Source organism: Equus asinus, chromosome 10 (assembly GCF_041296235.1).
Source record: "Equus asinus isolate D_3611 breed Donkey chromosome 10, EquAss-T2T_v2, whole genome shotgun sequence".
Classification (NCBI taxonomy): Eukaryota; Metazoa; Chordata; class Mammalia; order Perissodactyla; family Equidae; genus Equus; species Equus asinus.
Window position 1 is genome coordinate 24,890,897 of NC_091799.1, and position 16,509 is coordinate 24,907,405.

Here is a 16,509-nt window from a genome sequence, read left to right on the forward strand (position 1 = left end):
GCTTCAGAAGAAGCACTGTGGTGTATGGATACAACCTGGACTTGAGAATGACCAGAATTGGGTTTTAGGTCTGGCGCTGCCACTTAGTGACCTGTGACCTTGGTTAGGTTGCTTCTAGAACCTCATCTGTAAAGTGGGGCTAATGTCATCTTTCATTCAGAGTTGTTATGAAGATTATGTGGGTTATGGTATGGAAAGCACCTAGCATCTCGCCTGGCACATAGTGGGTACTCAGTAAATAATGATGTCCTCTCTCATCATTAAAGCCCTTGAAACTGACCCCCGGAGTGCACCTCGCTTCGATTTCAGGTGAGGGCACCTGGTCGGAGTTGCCCTGATTCTTTTTTATGCTGTTGGTTTTTGTTTTTCTTCCCGTTGTGATGGAGCTCTGGGCTAGGCAAAGCTTTTGACAGGGCGTGGGAGTGGGAGGAGGCCAGGATGACTGAGTGGCAGCTCCTTCAGAGTGTCCCGCAGTGGAGCCGGGCTCCTCTCCAGCTTCGGAGAGCGCCACCCCGTAATCATGTTGGGACGTTTCCCATTTCAGATGGCGGCAGTTCCACAATAACACTTGGGTTCCAGGGGCTGGAATGTGGCAAGCACAGCGCTTGCATTAGCTTACTTTTGAGCATTAAGTTTCTCAGTCATATTTGGTGGGTTTTGTATTTTGGGGTGTTTATTCCTACTGCACAGTAAGCTGTTTTCAGTTTTTCCAGCTCAAGTTTTTTTTAACTTTTTGAACTTGTTTCTCTTAAAGGGAAAAGTACAAATGAGAAGAACATTAATAAGTTTCAAGTTCTTATGCTGTGCTACTAAACATTCTAATTAATCTTTTAACCTGTATAATGGCTGTATGAGATAGATATTATTATATCTCATTCGTATAGATAAAGGAACTGAGGCACACAGAAAAAATGAACTTGACTAAGGTCATACAGCTTAGTAAGGTAGTCTGGGTTGTATTCATGCATTCATTTAAGAAGTGTTGATTGAATATCCACTGTGTTCCAGATGCTTTGCTAAAACCTCAGGGGAAACAGCTATGAACAGATAGATAAGGTCGCTGCCCTCAAGAAGTGGGTTATATTCATATAAACATGATAATACAGAGTAAATGTGTAAATAAATAAGATGAATACAGATTGTGAAAAGTTCTAGCAAGAAAATAAGGGTTATGTGTTAGAGAGTGACTTGCTGGGGGTGCTGGAGCTGGGGACCCTTTTAGACTGGGCAGTGAAGAAGGGCCTCTCTGGGGCAGTGACGTTTGAGCTGAGTTGGAAAGGCTGAGACTGAGCCACCGGCACGTGCTGCAGGAGGAGCTGTGCAGGCGGGCAGGGGCTTGCCATCTTTGAGGACCTGAAAGGAGACCAGTGAGGCCGGACCACTGCAAGCAAGGGAGAGGATGATACGTGATGAGGCTGGAGTAGGAGGCAGGAGCCAGATCATACAGCACTTTGTGGGCATGGCCAAGAGTTTTATTCTAAGAACGATGGAAAAAACAACAGCGGAGTGAGGTGAACCAGATCAGGCTGACTGTGAAGCCTGTGGGGCTCTTCTTGCATCACTCTGCCTTCAAGAAATTCTTACATATCTGTCTGTCCATCCAGCCAGCCACTGAGTATTTAGTAAGTGTCTCTCTGTTTCAGACTAGAATACACAAGCTGGACATGGTTTCTGATCTCCTAGAGATGGTTTGGGTAGAAAGCTGGTAACCAGCTGGTTCCACGCCGTGTGATAATTGCTGTGATAAAGAAAGGAGAGGGTGTGTGGAAGCGATTAGAAGGGTCACCAGTCCAGCCTGGTGGGGATAGTCACAGAAAACTTATGAGGGAAGTGGTGTTAAGCAGAGGACTAGACTGGCGTTGTGGTGGAAAAGATGGCGCCTGAATTTCGTTTTGCTCGTTCGGGCCTGTCTGGCGTTTACAGTGACCTTCTGAAGGCTTATTTACCTTTCTCCTATTTTTTTTTAAGCTGCTTTACCTATAAATAGGACAAATATTCTTTCAAGTGTTGCTAAGGATTTTTGTAGTGGGTACAGTGTGGGCATTCTAAGCAGCCTCCATAAATATTTTATTGGGAGCTGCGTAATAGAATAAGCTTTCTCTTTGTAGGAAGCATCTGGCGGGGTAGACTTTTTTGTTTGAATGAATGTTTTATGTGCTGTTTCCTTAAAACATTTAAAAGGAGGCTTTAATGAACCTACCAATTGTTTCTTGTGCTGTTCTTTTTAGCTGCAAAATTGAAATCTTAAGTGTTAACAACAGGGCCAAGGGCAGACAGTTTGAGGATATGCTTGATGTAGACTATGCTTATCATTTTGTTTTATCCAGTTATAAAAGTGTGTTTATTAAAGAGTATTATATGCTGTTACCAATTATTTTTAAAAATGCTGAAAAAAACCTTAGTGAGTGTGTATGTGTGGGCATATATTATCATTCAAAAACAGCTATTAATATTTGTCCTATTTCACTTTAATTATTTTTAAATCAACTTTATTGAGATGTAATTTACATAAAATAATTCATCAATTTGAAGTGTTGGATGAGTTTTGACAAATGTGTGCTCCCTTGTAACCTCTGTCATGATCAAGTTAATATATATTTTTATAATTTTTTGTGTACTTGTGTACAGTTTTAGGTTCATGTAACCAACACCACAGTCAGACTATAGAACACTTCCATAACGCCAGAATATTCCGATGTGTTGTCTCTTTGTGGTCAAACTTTTCTTCACCCCAAGCCTCTGGCAACTAATACTCTGTTCTCCATCCCTGTAATTTTGCTTTTTCCAGAATGTCATATAAATGGAATCATACGGTATGTAATCTTTTGAGGCTGGCTCCATTCCCTCACTGTAATGCCTTTGAAATTCATTCATGTTGTTGTGTGTGTCATAGTAACTGAATGTTGTTCCATCATGTGGATGTACACTGTTCATTCACCCTTTGAAGGACATTTGGGTTCTTTCCAGGTTTTGATGATTAATAAAGCTGCAGTAAACGTTCACATGCAGATTTTTGTATGAACGTAGCTTTTCATTTCTCTAGGGTAGATACCTCGGAGTGGAATTGCTGAGTCTTGTGGTAAATGTAGGTTTTTTGTAAGAATGTGCCAAACTCTTATGCAGAGTGGTTGTGCCATCTTGCATTCCCAACAGCCCAGTATGAGAATTCCATTTGGTCCTCATCCTCATCAGGATTTGGTAAAATTTTAGCCCATTCTGATAGGTGTGTAGTGGTATCTCATTGTAGTTCTAATTTGCATTTTCCTAATAGCTAAAGATGTTGAAAATCTTTTCTTGTGCTTAGTTATCATCTGAATATCTTCTGTGAAGTTACTGTTCCGGTCTTTTGCCTGTTTTTTCCTTCTTTCTTGGGTTGTTTTCTTACAGTTACATTTTAAGAGTTATGATTCTAGTTAGAATTTGTATGTTGGATATGTGATTTGCAAATATTTTCTCCCATTATGTAGCTTGTCTTCTTCTCTTAACACTGCATTTTTCAGAGCAAAAGTTTTAAGTTTTGATGCAGCCCAAATTACGGATTAAAAAAAAATCTTTTTCTGGATTCATGCCTTTGGTGTTACATCTAAGAACTCTTACTAGCTCTAGGTCACAAAGATTTTCTCCTCTGTGTTCTTCTAAAACTTTTATGATTTTATGCTTTACATTTAGCTCTGTGATCAAATTTGAGTTAATTCTTTTTAAGGTATGAGGTTTAGGTTGAGGTTCATTTATTTTGTAAATCAGTGTCCAGTTGTTCCAACACCATTTGTTGAAAATGAAAAGACTATCCTTTCTCCATTGAATTGTCTTTGCAGCTTTGTCAAAAATCAAAGACAATTGGCCATTATTTGTGTGGGTCTATTTCTGTATTCTGTTTCATTGAATTCTTTTTCACAATTTTTTCACTCATCTAGTTCTTTTACTGTTCCAAATAAATTTTTTTTTTTTCCAAATAAATTTTATAATCAGCTTGTCTCTATCTGCCAAAAATCCTGCTGGGATTTTGATTGGAATTGTGTTGAATCTATAGATTAATTTGGAGAGAATTGACATGTTTATTATACTCAGTCTTCCATTCCATGAATTTGGTGTTTTCACTTATTTAGGTCTTCTTGATTTCATCAACATTTTGTAGTTTTAAGCATGCTTAATGTTTTATTACATTCATACTTAGGAATTAATTCTTTTGGAGCTTTTATAAATGGCATTTAAAAAAATTTCAGTTTCAAGTTATTTGTTGCTAGTATATTGAAATATGATTGATATTTGCATGTTGACTTTGCTAAATTCACTGATGAGTTCTGGGAACTTTTTTGTAGATTCCTCGGAGTTTTCCACATAGACGATTATATCATCTACACATAGGGATGGTTTTATTTCTTCCTTTCCAATCCCGATGCCCTGTATTTTTTTCCCTTTGCCGTATTGCTCTGTCAGAGCTTCAAGTACAGTGTTGAATGGGAATTGTGAGAGGAATTATCCTTTCCTATTCTGGATGTTAGGAGAGTAGCATTCAGTTTTCATCTTTAATTAAATGTGTTTTTTGTAGATCTATGGGTTTTTTGTAGTTACCTTTTAGCAGATTAAGGAAGTTTCCTTTAATTCCCAGTTTGCTGAGTTTTTATCTTAAGTGGCTGTTGGGTTTTGTCAAATGCTTTCTCTCCATTAATTTATATGATCACACACACACACACACACACATATATATATATATATTTTATTGAGGTTCTGATAGTTTACAACATTGTGAAACTTCAGTTGTCCATTATTATTAGTCATCTTACAGGTGCACCCCTTCACCCTTTGTGCCCGCTCCCCACCTCCCTTCCCCCTGGCAACCACTAAATAGTTCTCTTTGTCCATGTGTTTGTTTATCTTCCACATGTGAGTGGAATCTTACAGGATCACATATATTTTTTCTTCTTCAGTCTTGTAGTATGGTGGATTATATAGATTGACTTTTGAGTTGAATAAGCCTTGCATTCCTGGGATAAACTCCACTTACTATGTATTAATCTGTTTTTTCAACTTGCTAAAATTTAGTTGAGGATTTTTGTGTCTGTGTTTATGAAGGATTTAGTCTGTAGTTTTCTTGTAATGTTTTTGTCTGGTTTGGTATCAGTGTGATGCTGCCCTCATAAAATGAAGTAGGAAAGTTCCTGCATCTTCTGTTTTCCAGAAGAGATTGTGTAGAATTGGTATTATTTCTCCTTTAAATATTTTAAATTATTATTTTTCAAATATTTTTTCTGTACCACACTCTTCTATTTTTCTGGGACTCTGATGAAGTTAGACCTTTTGATGTTGTCTCAGAGGTCCCTGAGGCTCTGTTAATTTTTTTGTCTACTTTTTCTATTGATTAATAGTAGTTGACTTTAAAAAATGAAGTGTAATGTACACACAGGAACACACTCAGATCACGTGTGAACAGTTCAATGAATTAGCAAAAAATTAACATGCCCATGTTACTATAACCCAGGACAAGAAATGGAACAATATCATCACCCTAGCAGTCCCCATCATGGCTCCTCCCAGTCACTACCCACCTTTCCTCTCCAGGGATGACCATTATCCTGGACTAGTTTCAAGTCCTCTCCTAGCCTGCGGGTCTGTCATTCTCATTAGAACAGTGTTGGGGGGGGGGGTCTTTTTTCATGGAGCAGGGAATCAAAGATATGGAAGCAGAACTTGGGGGGGGGAGGCATAGGATTTTTGAAAAACATTTAGCTATTTAAACACGGTAATATAAAAGTGCTAGGAAATAGCTTTATGGTATAGGCTAATGTCTGTTCTTGGAGTTAGGTTAGCCTGCTTCAGAAGTTTGCTGCATGGTCCAAACCAGAGAATCAGGTGTTTTCTGTAGGCAGTGAGGTTTCCTTGACAGATCGTGGTCACTGGAGTCAGACAGAGCAGGAGACGAACCCCAGCTCGTGCGCTAGTGGGGTGATTTTTACTCATGAGTATAGTGGGGGTAATACCCAGAGTTTTAGTGATGGAGATATTGTATATAAAGTACCTAGCTGAGCGTTGGTTACATAGTAGCATCTTGGTAAATATCGGTTCTCTTAATCTGTTCTGTTTCCTCTCCAACTTTTTAATTTGACAAATTTCAAAGCTGTGCAAAAGTTGCAAAACAGTACAACAAAGAACCGTTATGTTCTTTCTCTAGATTCATCAATTAATGTTTTGCTGCATTTGCTTTCTCTCTTTTTCCTCCCTCCCCACTCATTGGAGAGTTAGTTGCAGACACCATGACGACACCCTTAAGTACTTCAGTACAATGACGTGCCTTAAGTACGACACCCTTAACTACTTAAGCATGTTTCTCTTACTTAGGACATCCTCCTACAAAATCGTACCTAATATAAAGTTGTTATTCAAATTCCCGCAGTTACCCCATGTAGCTTTAAAAAAATATTCAAGATTCACTGTACGATTTCATTGTACTTAGTAGTCATGCTCTCTTACTTCCATTTATTTGGAGGAGTTCCCCAACCATTTTTGCCTTAAGATTGTTAAGATTTTTGAAGAGTCCAGACCTGTTGTTTGGCAGAATGTCCTTCAATTAGGATTTGTCTGATTGACAACTCTTGATTAGATGCAAGTTAAAAGTTGGGGCATTTTCACCTTTTAAATGAAATTGTTTACTTTCAGTGATTTGTTTTAGGAGGCACATGATGTTGGTGTGTCCCACCAGTGGGGATATTAAATATATTCTCTTAAGGGGGTGTCTGCTAGGTTTCTAAATTGTAAAGATGCCTTTTCTTTTAGTAATTAATAAGCCACCTTGGGAGTGTTATCTTGAGACTGTGTGCTCCAGTGACCTTTCTTCTAGTGCTTTTAGCCTTGATGTTCTTTCCTGAATCAATTATTACTATAGTGGTTGTATAATGGTGATTTTCTGTTATTATTATTACTCTACATTTATTAACTGGATTTCTTTTGTAAAGAAGAGAGTCCCTTCTTCCTTTCCTTTTCTTTCTATCTTTACTTATTTATTTATCAGTGTGCAGTCACAGATTCTTTGTTCACTCAGTCATTATTCATTCCAGTGCTCAGATTGTCCTAAATTTGGCTGGTGGGAAGCACTTAATTCTGGATTGGCACAGTTATAGGAAAGGTCAGCTTTCCCTAGTATTTAACATTTCCCTCCATTTGTAGCCTTGGAAGCTATGGGCATTGGAAGTCTAGGCAGGTAACATCCCTTAGACCTTACTTTTGATAATCCTTCTAAACTTATTTTCCAGCAAATCACTGAATTGAAGAAAGAAAACTTTAACCTAAAGCTCCGCATCTATTTCCTCGAGGAAAGAATGCAACAGGAATTTAATGGCCCCACCGAACATATCTATAAAACTGTGAGTGTCCCGCTTCCCACTGCCGTCCCTGGTGTCTTTTCTCATAGTCTTTCCAAGCAGAAATTTGGTTAATGTTTGTTCTCAGGGTTTGCACGAATAGACAGAACTGCTTTCATTTAGTTTGAATTGATTATAGGGAGCGTAATAACAGGATGACTTTAATATTAAACAAAGAGAGAGGATTAATTTTAAGGGAGTCTTTCTTTCTTTTTAAAATCAGAATTCTGATTTATTATACCTCAGTTGCGTTTTTCTGATTATTTATGATTTAACGTCTTTGGAATTGAATCCTACCATTAACAACTACTTGTGTAACTCGAGACAAGTCCCTTCAGCGCTGCGGGCTCGCTCCCCGAGTTCGGTGATAATCCCTCTGTCCGGGGTTGTTTGTGTGGGTTAAAATGAGGTGACAGATGAAAAGCCCCAGCACACAGTCAGTGCTTGACGGTTATCCTCGTTGTCTTGTTGAGGCTTCCATCGGCAGCCCAAAGTTAGGATCGTCAGTTTTTCTGTGATACGACTCTTCTGTATTCCTTGTGTCCTTGCTTACAACTGTCAAGAAAAAAGTCTATTCCCATCTGAAGTCTTGACCTGGAGGTCTCTGCCCGAAAACAAACCTTGGTTCTGAAAGTTGAAAAAAGAGCTTGGCTTTCTTGGGAAGACATGAGTACAAACAATATTTCAGTGCCCATTTCTTGGCTTTCTCCAGTAGATTAGCCCTTGGCCTGGGAATTATTCCATCTTTTCTCTTCTGAAGTTTGTACCAGTGGAAAATTTTGAAGGAGGAAAAAGAACTCTCCTCGAGTTTCACCAGATGAACTGAAATGGACTTGTCTTGAAGACGGATTGTACTGTACTTCTGAGCATTTTCAAGAATTGAAAAGCTCCCTTGTCCTTCAAGACACAGTTTTTTTCCTTCAGTGTGGGGGTGGAAAGACAAGGAGGATGTCCCCTTTTCTGGAAGGGAGGGGTGATGAAATCACAATTTTAAAGAAAAACCAATAGCCTGAAACATTTTATTTGTGTAAGTACAGTTGTCATGCGTCTCAGAACTTCTAGGGTGATAGGAAGCCAAAACGTATTAATTGCTTCCTTGGTGTCAGGCCCTGTCCCGGGCATTTGTACATTCCTCATCTTATTTTAATTCTCAAGACAGCCCTGTGCAGTGAGATTATCCTCATCTTGCAGGAGAGGACTCGGAAGCTCAGGGAAGATCAGTAACTTGCTTGATGTCGTATAGCTACTGTGTGAGGTGGATTTTGAACCCGAGTCTGCCTACCTCGTTGTACTGTGCTGTTTCCGGCATTCTTTTCCACTGTCTGATTAGATGACGTGATTTAATTGCACTTTTATTTCAATTTAAGCTTTTTGATAGGCGTACATGGTTCAAAATTCAAAAAGCATGAAAAGTATACACTGGAAAGACTTTCCTCCCGTCTCTTAGTCTTCTTGATCTGATCAATATTCCTTACGCAGAGAAATTTTATGTGTATACAAGCAAGTGTGTGTGTATGGGTATAAACCCCCTTTTTACCTCAGTGCAAGCGTGTTCTGTTCTGTACCTTGCATTTTTCCTTAACAGTATCTTGGATATCTTTCCTTAATAGTAGTTTCAGGTCATTCTTTTTTATAATGGTGTTGTATTTTATGCTTATAAGGTATCTTGATTTTTGGTTTGGAAATTATGATCGCCACGTGTATAAGTTTTTAACTTGAGGTATTGGGCTTGAGCAAAAATAGTCTAGTGGACATGTTAGCTGTCCATTCTTTTAAATTTGCTAAGTTGGGGTGCCAGTTGGCTTATCAGAAAGCAAAGCAATTAGAATATATTTTATTAGCTTTTACGTAGAAGCTCTCTGTCCTTCTGGAAGCTGGAAAAGGAATCCTCTCTTTGAAGGATATTTCTGCAATTTCACAAAACCACAGTTGAAAGCCTTGTGCACTGTCACTCAATGTCCTTTAGCAAAGCTCAGTGTCTTCTAGAAGAAGTTCTGCCGCATGAATGACTTCTCTAGTTCCTGTTGTTTGACAGTGAAGAAAACACTTGTTGAGCCCTGTCTCCTAGGCTTTTCTCGTTCATTAGCTCACATGGTCCTCAAATCCCCCATGTCAGGTGGACCTTGTGTTTTTCATTTGACTCTTGAGGGATCTGGAAGGGGAACACTTGCTTTCTCACCTCCTCGACTTAGATTTTAAGGCTAAATACAGGCTCACACTTCCAGTTCATTTCTGATGTTCGCATGAGGCAAGGGCTGTGTCTGCCTTGTTTACACAGCGCCCTGAGAGCCTCGCCCAGTGCCTGGCCTGTCACAGGCAACTGTGAATGTCTGTGAAGTGGAGGAAAGAATCATTGAGCATCCACTGCCTTACTACGGTTTCCTGCTGGTGAAGAGTGGAGGCAGAATTTGAACCCATGTCCTTCTGGTCCCAAGCCCATGACCTTTCCATCCTGGCTGACTTCTCAACCTGGGGTACTCATTCCCTCGGTGCTGCTTGGCAGAAAGGAGGGAGGCGTGTCCCCTGAGATTGTAAATTTTACTGGAAATGTTATTTTTATTTAAAATAATACACATGTATTATGGAATAGGATGTAAAATGGGCATAAATTATTAAAATAAAACAGGAGCAAAATTTCAGAGAAATCTTGGATTTACAGGAATTCTCTGCAAGCTACGCACCCAGACCCCGTCTCTGCTACATGAATTCGTCTAATATTCCACCCGGGATACATTTGTGGACAGGGTTGAGAAGCCCACTGCTGCGCCACTGTCTCGCATTGCAATCCATTTGCCAAAGAGTCTGTTTGTGGATCCTCTTGTGAGTTCTAAGCCCAAGGCCATGAGTGACTCCCTTCGTTCCAGTCAGTTAAGAGGAAGATGGTTGGAGAACACTGTGGCGTCCCTTACAGACAGCTTGCCCCGTGTGGTTGTGGCTGTTTTGTAAGTGGCTACCCTGAAATGAGACAGGCAGTGATGCGGCCTCCCACTTCCCCATCCACACGTTTCATTGTTTTTAAGCTGCGACACGTTCCCAGCGCTACAACCACCACATGCGTGATTGTAAACGACCAGAAGTAATTGCCTGGGAATGGTGAAGGCAAACTGCAGAATTGCTTGTAAATTTGCTTGGCGGAGGGCAAACAGCTTTTACATCAGCCTCCCTTGTATGACATTTATGCCTCGATGTTTGAGTGCTCTGGCTGTTAGAAGCCTGGAAAATTTACATAATTGTTCCAAGTCTGGAGAAATCTGGGGCTTTCTTTTGAGACCACCAGTGTTTAATAATTCCCTTTTCCCCGTGCCCTGAGGCTAATGAGGGTTTGAATCTAACATCTGCCTATTACAAGCTTCGGGGAGTCCGTCGGCGCTGAGAGCGGTTTCCCCACTGTAGACATTCGTGTGTCCTGTCTCTTACGCTGTTTCTCCTCTTTCCTCATCTTGCCTGGAAGAACATCGAGCTCAAGGTGGAAGTAGAAAGTCTGAAGCGGGAGCTCCAGGAGAGAGAGCAGCTGCTCATCAAAGCCTCGTGAGTATTGTCATCCTGTCACGAGCTTGTGGGTCGCCCAGGGGTTCTGACGCGGAGGCCAGATGGGTCAGTGAAAGAGAGCCTTGTGCTTTCTAGGCCAGTTGTTCTCCAGGGAGCTTTGAGGGCCCCAAGGAGGTTTTCGTTTTTCTTTAATTCTTTTTCAACAAACTTTTTTTTTCTTTTGAGGAAGATTAGCCCTGAGCTAACGTCTGCTGCCAATCCTCCTCTTTTTGCTGAGGAAGCCTGGCCCTGAGCTAACATTTGTGCCCATCTTCCTCTACTCTACACGTGGGATGCCTACCACAGCATGGCTTGCCAAGTGGTGCCGTGTCCGCACCCGGGATCCGAACTGGTGAACCCTGGGCCACCGAGAAGTGGAACGTGCGCACTTAACCACTGCGCCACCGGCCCGGCCCCTCAACAAACAAAAGTGGAACACACTTTGAGGAAAATGAATGGGTCTTTCAGGGTGCAGCAGGATGCATTTTCACTATGCACACACACCTTTGGAGCCACCATCCAGAGCAGAAGCCAGAGCGTCACCAGCACCCCGGCAGTCCCTTTTGTGCTCCCAGAACTTACCCTTCTCCCGCAAAGATAACCGCTCTGCTGACCACCAGTATCACCATAGCTTAGTTCTGCCTGTTGTTGAACTTTCTAGAACCATCATAAGCTCTGCATGCACCCAGTATCTTTGTGAGATCCAGCCATGGTTCTAAGTATATTAGAGGCTCCTTCATTTTCTTTGCTGTAAAAGCCCAGGGGCTTGAAGGGATCCTGAGGGACTCCGATGGTGTGTGAGGCAGGGGGGCAGAGGGTGGGGCTTCAACCAGAGTAGTCCATTCTTAGATCTGTTTTATGCACTAGGGTCCCTTGTAATATTTTGTTTATAAGAGAGGTTGTGGGGCTGGCCTGGTGGCACAGTGGTGAAGTTCGCATGTTCTGCTTCTTGGCGGCCTGGGGATCACCAGTTCAGATCCTGGGTGTGGACATGACACCACTTGGCAAACAGCCATGCTGTGGTAGGCGTCCCACGTATAAAGTAGAGGAAGATGGGCATGGATGTTAGCTCAGGGCCAGTCTTCCTCCACAAAAAGAGGAAGATTGGCAGCAGTTAGCTCAGGGCTAATCTTCCTGAAAAAAAAAAAAAAAGAGAGGTTCTACTGCGTAAAGAACACTTATTTTAATTAATCAATTAATTTAAATATTTATTGAACAAAAAGCACAGTTCAGAGAATACAACCCACAATTCAATTGGCTATTCATTCATTTGTGCACATTTATTACGTAATTGTTCCTGCCACACACTGAGGGTTTGAGAGCTCTCCGCTTACCTCAAGAGCTCAGCAGAGACTGGTGAGCTGTGTGGCACGCCTATCAATAGAGTGTGATGGAGGTGCGGTGACAGAGGGCGTTTGTGGGTACAGCAGGGACACCGCTGTGCTGAGTTTTGCTTGGTGCAAGTGGGATCAGGCTTCCCAGGGCTGACCTGCTGAGGGTCTGGCTGGGGGCTTGTGTGGAAATGCCTCATTTGTTGTGGCAGCAGAGCTCCTGCCAGACGTGGCGGGCCAGGAGCATGGAGTGTGGCGTGGGGAGCAGCTGCACCGCTCTGGGCCAGACGGATCGCTCCCGTCACTGCCCCGTGGCCAGCAGCTGGAAGTGGGGCTGCTGTCGGCTTTGAACAGACTAGAGGCTCCCTGGCCCATGCTCCTGTGAGTTCCGCCGACCTTGCGTATGTCGTGTTCTGAATGAGTGAGTGAATGAATAAACTAGGTCGGCAGTTGTCGTTGTTGTTTCGGAAGCACGTGGTTATCTGGGCAGGAAGGCAGAGCTGCTTTCATGAGCCTGGATGTCAGCAATAGAATCCGCCGTTTCACGCTCAGCGCCCGCCTGCTGCAGGTCCTGGCAGGGACTTGCTTTTAGCCAAGCTAGTACACCTGGAGACCCAAACTCAGGCCGCGTGCACTCCTCAGTACCAACACACAGGGCTGAGTGTTTTGGGGGCTCGTGTACATGTTTGTATGCATAGATTCCCCAAACTGCCCAGACTAGTGCTCAAGGCCCTTTCCGGTCTCATCGGCTTTATTGATTTATTCAGAAAATATTTATTAAGAAGCTGTTGTGTGCTGCACTGGACTAGGTTCCTGGGGATGCAGTGGTGATCCACATAGACAATGGGGCTTACTTTCCAGAAGGGGTGATGGTGAAAAAATACTTGGAATAATAAATATATAAGTACAAATTGAGAAAAGAGCTATGAGAAAAATAAAGAGAGCCATGAGAGTTTAGAGCAGTGGGAGGAGATATATAAATACAGATATACAGCAGGGAAGGTGGCCCTAAGGAGGCAGCGTTTGAGATGAGACATGAGGGGTAAGTAGGAGCTGACCAGGTGAGGAGTGGAGAAGAAATGTTTAAGAAGGGGTTGTGCAAGATCTGAGGAGATAGGAGAAGTCTGGGGTTCGGTCCTGTCATCGTGGCATGCAGAGTCTTGAGGCCATGCTGGAGACTTTGGTCTTTGTCCTAAGATCAGATGGAAAGCAGCCATGGGTTTTAAGCAGCTGACACCACCAGAGTTTTGTGTTTTGAAAGGTTACTCTGGGTGCTGAGTGGGGAGTGTTTCGTAGCGGGAGCGCGAGTGGAAGCAAGGAGACAGGCGGCTAGTCTGGAAGTTTAGGGGCGTCGCTAGTGATGGAGGTGGATGGGTGGGCTGGGATGATGTTGAGGAAGCAAAATCAGCAGGACTTGGTAATGGGTGGGAAGGGAGATGTCAAGGATGACTCCTAGGTTAGGGGTTAAGGTGGTGAGCTCTGTTTAGGAATGTTCTTGCTGACTGCACTGCTCCAGCTTTCTCTCCACCAGCTCTTTATCCCAAACGCAGTTCACAGGTACCAGCTGCCGCTCTGGCCTTGCCCTGCAGGCCTCTTCCCTTCCCTTCCCCTCCCCTCCCCGCTGAGGTGCCTGCCCTGCGTGAAGGCTCACGCTCCATTGCTCATGGCTGCCTGTGGCCCACGTCAGTCTCTTCACAGACTGCTCTGGCATGTGGGGACAATTCTGTACGTGTGGAGCCCTTTTCAGTTTATAAAAGACTTTCACATCCAAGTGTGTTCCATCCTGATCCTGAGGGTTAGGTAAATCTCAAGGGAAACCTCATTTTAGAGAGGAGGGAATTGAGGCCTAGAGAAGGGAAGGACGATGACTGAGACCACTCAGCCGGAAAGATCAGAGCCGGATTAGAGCTCAAGTCCCTGACGTCTTGTCCAGCAGTAGGTTTCGTATACTTTTTTTCATTTTTACGTGTGTGATTCTCATTTTCCAGCATGACTACACATCTTCCAAGGCCAAGAGCCGGCCCCGCTTTAGGGGAGTATGGAGCCAGGGAAGGGGTGGGGTTCTGGATTGGCCCTGCCAATAGGTAGGGCTGTGGCCTCCGAGCCTTGGCTTCTCAGCTGTTCTACAGTTTAGGGCCTTTGAGCGGGTTACCTGCTGTAGGATATGCACAGTGTCTTCCCCGTATCTGCCAAGTATGCCTCTCCCTTACCTCTAGCTGCCAGCCCCCAGCAGTGCGCGTGTGGTGCATACTTATTGATGGAAAAATATCTTTATTAATGCCCTCTACTCCCTTTTTTCAGTTTTATGGGTTTTTTTGGCAGGTGGGAGATATGAGGCCTGTCACAGGAAAAGCCGTGCTTTTCCTAAAGATCTGTAATTAGAATGCAAAGACTCAGGAGGAAACGTTGATGGTTACAAAGGGTAGCGAGGGTGGTGTTGGTAGAAGGTTCTTTCTTGTGTTGGGTGGAAAGCCGGATTAGACCAGTTTCTCTGAACCTCTTCTCTCCTTAGGTGTTGCTCTCCATCTGTCTGTTGGTCCAGATTCTATAAGGAAAGAAAGGGGAGGGGAGGGAACAAACATTTTTTGAGCTTCTCCTGTGCCCCAGACCCTGTGCCTGGCACTTCTTCGCATTTTACAACAGTTTTTTCCAACAGAAGCAGATTTTCCAACAGTTCTGTGAGGCACCAGTATTCCCACTGTGCAAAGAGGAAACCGAGGCTCTGACTAGCGGGGGGACCAAGCAGGTCACAGAGCTGGGCCAGGCCGGCCCTGCAGCCCACTCTGCCTTGCTGTGGAGTAAGCGTCTGTGTTTGCTGGCTTTCCATTATTATATTTATCATTTACAATAGGGGACATTAAAAACAAAAGCAGACATATTGTCGGGAGTAAATTTTATCTCTGTAGCTTTAAAACACAAACAAAAATAATAATTCCATTAGTAGAGGAAAATTGTACCATACTGCCGAGTATAAATTTTATTGCTACCGTAACTGTAAAATACAAAGATGATAAATGAAAAGTTGGAACATTTATTATTGGGAATATATTTTATTGGTATAACTAAAATGCAAACAAACTGAGTAATACCAGTACTTGTTAAAAATTGTAGTCAGTGTCTTGACAGTGTATACGATTCTGACTGTAAAACATGAAGGTTCGATCTGGGCTGTTAGGAGGGAGACGGTGTCTGCCCTCGCGGGGCCGGGCGGACGGGTGGCGTGGGGTAACGGAGTGGGCCATTTTCTAGAGGAGGCTCTCTAAAGCCCGTTTGTGGTGGTTGGTGGAAATTCATGGCCAGAAAAATCAGGAAGGAAAAGTTTCTAGTCCAGAAGTTTTCCAGCCCTATATAATACCTCTTGAGGGGTGATAGAAATGACCGTGAATCACTGTGAATTCCAGACAGTGCTGGTCAAGAAACGAGCTGAGGGAGTGGGGGGCTGAGGACACTTCATGGCATTAATCAGCAAGTGGCGATGGTGGCCTTAGTTCTGGCCAGTGGATGATCTGTTCTCTGCTCAGACACCAGCAGAGGGTGGAGTGAGGCCTCTCACAGCCTTTCGGTAGGGGCCAGGGCTACGGTGGCCTCAGGGACAACAGGCTAGCATGCAGTACTCGGATCAGAGGTAGGGCACCGTGCTACAGCCAGCACGTGTGTTAGCCCATTAATTCTAAGAGGGAATCGTCTCATCTTTCAAATGAGGAAACTGAGGTGTAAGAGGCAATTTACTCGGAGTCGTGCTGAGGCCACAGAAGAGTAAGAATTTGCAAGCAGATCTGTTCAGCTTCAGAGCCCGTGTTCTTTTCCAATTGTTCACATTGAATTCCATTAAAATGATCTCATGACACTGGGGCCTTCTGAAGGCTTGTTGGTGAAAGGAAACAAGATATGAATAAAGTCTTTATTTGCAGGCGACACATGTTTGAGACTTGGACAGCAAGTGTGGCCCTCTTGACTTTCCATTGTTCTCAGTCAACAATACACATGGCCTGTCCATGTGAGTGTCTGGTCACATGGCTCTTGGTTGGAGAAATTTTATATACTCCTAAAGTAGGGCATGGGAGGCTGGCGGTGAATAGATGTGTTCTGTTGCAGTTTTTCTGAGAAACCAGCTTTAGGTGGAGCCATTTCCTTTATTATTTGGCCTTCTGGAAACCTGCGTCGTTTTAGAAATCTGATGAGACCAGCTCTGAGTATATGTCTCACAGATTCATACCTGACGCTGTTTTCCTTTTGAGGAGAACCAAAATGAAAGGCGTCAGTGCTTCTGGTCCTGTGTTTGATTTTGGCGTGCC

At 43.1% G+C, this 16,509-nt stretch overlaps 1 protein-coding gene across 3 annotated transcripts in view; it reads left to right on the top strand.

Moving 5' to 3' along the window:
• CDK5RAP2 (CDK5 regulatory subunit associated protein 2) overlaps positions 1-16,509 on the top strand; it is a 172,942-nt gene that overhangs the window by 16,489 nt on the left and 139,944 nt on the right. For 2 of the 3 annotated variants that reach the window (XM_014830376.3, XM_014830375.3), the window contains 2 exons: positions 7,248-7,358; positions 10,807-10,883. In XM_014830376.3, the coding sequence (XP_014685862.3) occupies positions 7,248-7,358; positions 10,807-10,883 (188 nt within the window). The remainder of the gene's footprint in view (positions 1-7,247; positions 7,359-10,806; positions 10,884-16,509) is intronic. The other variant, XM_044778939.2, reaches the window with a different exon arrangement.